This window comes from Sinocyclocheilus rhinocerous, unplaced genomic scaffold (genome assembly GCF_001515625.1).
Source record: "Sinocyclocheilus rhinocerous isolate Xijiao unplaced genomic scaffold, SAMN03320098_v1.1 scaffold344, whole genome shotgun sequence".
In the NCBI taxonomy this organism is placed as follows: Eukaryota; Metazoa; Chordata; class Actinopteri; order Cypriniformes; family Cyprinidae; genus Sinocyclocheilus; species Sinocyclocheilus rhinocerous.
In genome coordinates, this window is record NW_015627959.1 from 1,634,806 (window position 1) to 1,638,859 (window position 4,054).

At 37.6% G+C, this 4,054-nt stretch overlaps 1 protein-coding gene across 1 annotated transcript; it reads left to right on the forward strand.

The window, feature by feature from the left end:
• The first annotated feature begins 781 nt into the window (after positions 1-781).
• On the forward strand, positions 782-2,726 carry LOC107737110 (heart- and neural crest derivatives-expressed protein 2-like). Its single transcript, XM_016548545.1, has 2 exons — positions 782-1,814; positions 2,111-2,726. Exons 1-2 carry the CDS (start codon positions 1,287-1,289, stop codon positions 2,207-2,209), a joined length of 627 nt encoding a protein of 208 aa, XP_016404031.1. The 5' UTR covers positions 782-1,286; the 3' UTR covers positions 2,210-2,726.
• Positions 2,727-4,054: the final 1,328 nt, after the last annotated feature.

A 4,054-nucleotide genomic window follows, 5' to 3' on the forward strand; every position in this document is an offset into this window, starting at 1 on the left:
CTATCTATCTATCTATCTATCTATCTATCTATCTATCTCAGCCGACTTAAGCTACTTCAAATTATTATATAGATCTATATACCTCTCTTCTTATATATGCCAGATAAAAAAAAGCATAGCTCACAGTCGCTATGAGGGTCTGAATAATGTAAGTTTTAACGTCTGTTTAAATGTCAAATCTGTTGCTCTGCACTTTGCTTTTCTTTGCTTTTTTCTCAAAAGGCAGGGATACTTAAAAACTATAATAATAAAACAAAATAAAAAATTAAATAGAATAGAATCAATCATATCCAGGCTTCTAGTTTAAATACGACCAATTTCTATTTTGTTTGTTAAAAAGGCATCTTATACTAATGCCATCATCTTATCTGAAAATTTAGCCAATTTTATTGCTGCATAAAAGGTTTCAAATTAAACTTACGAAAGAATGAAGGGATTGTGGCACACACACGCATAGGCTACATTTACAATGAATAAAAAACAAATATAAATGCCATTACACACACACACACACACACACACACACAAAATAAATACGGAAAAATAAACATGGAATGGCAGAATACGTTACCAGTCCCTTTTGCAAGTATTTCAAATTTATTTTATACATGTTGTATATACAAGGTAGTAGCCTACACTATCTTTGCAAGGGTTCGTGTCATTTGGGAGCGTAAACATCCTAACGCTGCAGTTCATGTCCCTCCTCCTCTACGACGTTATTGGCTGAGAACAGTTTTGACGACATATATGAACCCAAGCAGCTCAAAAGATGTAGCTGACATGGAGATCAAACGGCGGAATTCGCCTGCTTCCACAGAGTGAACCAGACTGCGAATTGCGTGCACAACATCGACTGGGTTTGGACATTTTTCCATCCAACGCTCCACCTCATTGATTCTATAACAAGGTTGAAATTCAGGAAGAAAAGGCTCTGAACACCGCTAAAACATTAATAACTATAGCAATGGGACTTTCTCGTGATGGATATTTGCAGTGGAGAATATAAGTGTAAGTAAACGATTTTTCACTAATAAATCGAGTGCAGTTACAGCTGAAGCCTGTTTTGTTCGTCTGTTAATGATCTGCTAGAAATTCAGCAGTATCTTTGTTATGACCAATTAAGCAGGACTGCATTTTTACTTTCTGTAAGAAATCAACAAATGAATACTTTTTATGGGGAGAAAGCCGGTGTCTAAATCGTCAAGTCAAAATATATGCACAATCTGAGAGCCAAAGAGTAGGCTACTCCGTCTGTGGTTCGCCTTAGGGTACACAAGTCTGTCGCCATGAGTTTAGTTGGAGGGTTTCCCCACCACCCGGTGATGCATCATGACGGCTATTCCTTCGCTGCTGCAGCTGCTGCCAGTCGCTGTCATGAAGAACCCCCATATTTTCATGGGTGGCTTATCAGCCATCCGGAGATGTCTCCTCCAGACTACAGTATGGCACCCTCGTACAGCCCCGAATACTCAGCAGGAGCCCACGGGCTCGACCACTCGCACTACGAAGGAGTACCAGGGGCCGGCGCCGTTGGAATGGGACCCCGACCAGTGAAACGTAAACCCACGGCAAACCGAAAGGAGAGGCGCAGGACTCAGAGCATCAACAGCGCCTTTGCAGAACTCAGAGAATGCATTCCCAACGTGCCCGCGGATACGAAGCTGTCCAAAATCAAAACCCTTCGTTTGGCTACCAGTTACATTGCTTACCTTATGGACATTCTGGACAAAGACGAACAGAACGGGGAAGCAGAGGCCTTCAAAGCGGAATTCAAAAAAACCGACGCCAAAGAAGAAAGGCGAAAGAAAGAAACGGTAAGATCTTAAAGTAAATGGATCTTCATAAATGTCGATAAACATTATTGCCATATATTAGACTTACATATAATGGAAACTTCCTTTAACTTTGATATAAAAGCTTTAAAATAATTCTGTGGAAAAAAATTGTTTTGTTGAACGTTGCTGTGCCTTTATCTAATTGTATTGTATAAATTAAAGTATTACATTTGCTGTCTTTATCGTGACCAGTACGTTGATCAAATTTGGTAATGTGCAATAGCTATAAAAATAATCTATTTTGTCTGTTGTTGTTTTTGTTTTGTTTTTTCCAGAACGACGTTTTGAAAAATTCAGGGAGCAGCAATGACAAGAAAACTAAAGGGAGAACTGGTTGGCCGCAGCATGTATGGGCATTGGAACTAAAACAATGAGACTAATGCAAAAGACACGAAATGAGGCCCTCTAAACTCATTTTTAGTTGTTCTCTCACATTATTTAATGGAATATTTATGTGCAATTTCCCGCTACGGACAGTGGATATTTGAGGAAAAACCATTCCATTTTAGAAGGAGGATAGGCTACTCTCTTGGTAAGAGATTGTGTGTTGCTGTCTGATATTGGTTTATTATTGTTTGTTTTCTTGTCCCATTGTGAATCAAAATGAGATATCTGCCACTAAGGAGTATACGTGAAATTCTGTCTTATTCTGTCTATCACTTTCAGTGTCTATTTTCTGTCTCTCTCTCTCTTCTTTAATAATGAGGACGATTAGTCGATGTTATGATATAGTAAATGTTTTATTTGAAAATGTCATGAAGTGTTATAATGTCATTTTGTGGTCGTACAATGCTGGTGTCTAAAACAACTGTTGAGTCCACCCAGTGCACTTCCGTCCAGAGACACAAAATTTAAATAATATTGGAGATGTAAACAATGTAATTAATTCAATAAACCACTGTTTTTAACACTCTTAGACCTTTTGTTGTATTGAAATGTAATTTAATCTAAAGATGCCACTTGGTAAATTGCACACTAAATTACTCACAGAAGTGCTGTTCGTTAGCAGAACATAGACTACAGTAGAAATTAATGATAGTTTTAGGGCCTAGAGAGGCTGTTGAATATATTTTCAATAATACTTACATAGACGTGACAGTCAAATCAAACAGCAGTCACGCGATGCATACCCAGCAGCTCCTCCAGCACAAACAGAATGATTCAAGCAGCCCAAACTGTGTTCTGCTTTGAGACATATTGGATTTTAAAAGGTATCTAAAGTTTTGAAGACAAATGTTTACATTTGACAAAACTGCTGTACAATGTGGCTGCTGTGAAACGTTTGTCACTTTATGCATGCAACACTGAATACTAAAAAAATAAATTAAAAAATACATTAATTACAAATAAACTGTTAATGCTAGCAGTAGCTATCGGCCTTGTGTACAGGTTGGCGAATTAATTTTTACAAGTAGGCCTATACCATTCGGCATAGAAAGGCTGCTTCGAGTAACAATGCTGTCAGTAGTTTCGAGAAGCTACAATTAAAAAAAATATAACTGATAAATATTATAATTATTATTATGTTAAAATAAGATTTGTATTTAATTTAACTCAATTTGATAATATGTCAGTGTACATGACGAAATCGGGACATGAATGAATTACAGCATTAAATGAACACCGGTGAAACGGGTGATACGGTTTCTGCAGCAGGTGCCAAAAGAAGATACAATTATAATTTAATTAATAAAAATTATGATTTTCTAGGGTATTTTATATGGTATTTTATATGTAGCCTAACAGGCTAGGCTACAGGAAAAAAGGGAAAAATCAGAATAGCCTACCATCTAAATCTCGAAGAAGGCTATTCGTGTAATGTTAATTAGGCTACCCTGATAGTATATATATATTTTTTTAAATAAACACGATTCTAACACTGAAACTGCACAGGCTATATAGGTCGTTAGCTATAGGCCTATGCTGTTTAATCGCGATAAGGGGGGAAACTGCAAGACGTTTAATTCCATAACTGCTAAAATAAATGATTGAGTAGACTCACTGGAGCCTGTGGAAAATGCCCAAATGACGTTAACAACAAAATACGGAGGAGGGCCAGCTTTGCTGGAGCGACTAAAGCCTGCTCGGTTGTGCAAATGATTGATAACGTGCCGATTAAAATGTGCAGCTGAAACTTCCCACTGGTGTGGAGGGGGATAGCACCACAATTCATCGAACCTAATTTTGGCAATGGCCATAACAACAGTCAGTAGTAGCCT

Bases quoted from the DNA above. Each gene is read 5' to 3' on its own strand.
- LOC107737110 (XM_016548545.1), top strand. From the start codon at position 1,287: ATGAGTTTAGTTGGAGGGTTTCCCCACCACCCGGTGATGCATCATGAC. The intron at 1,815-2,110 runs GTAAGATCTTAA...TGTTTTTTCCAG, and splicing joins AAAGGCGAAAGAAAGAAACG to AACGACGTTTTGAAAAATTC.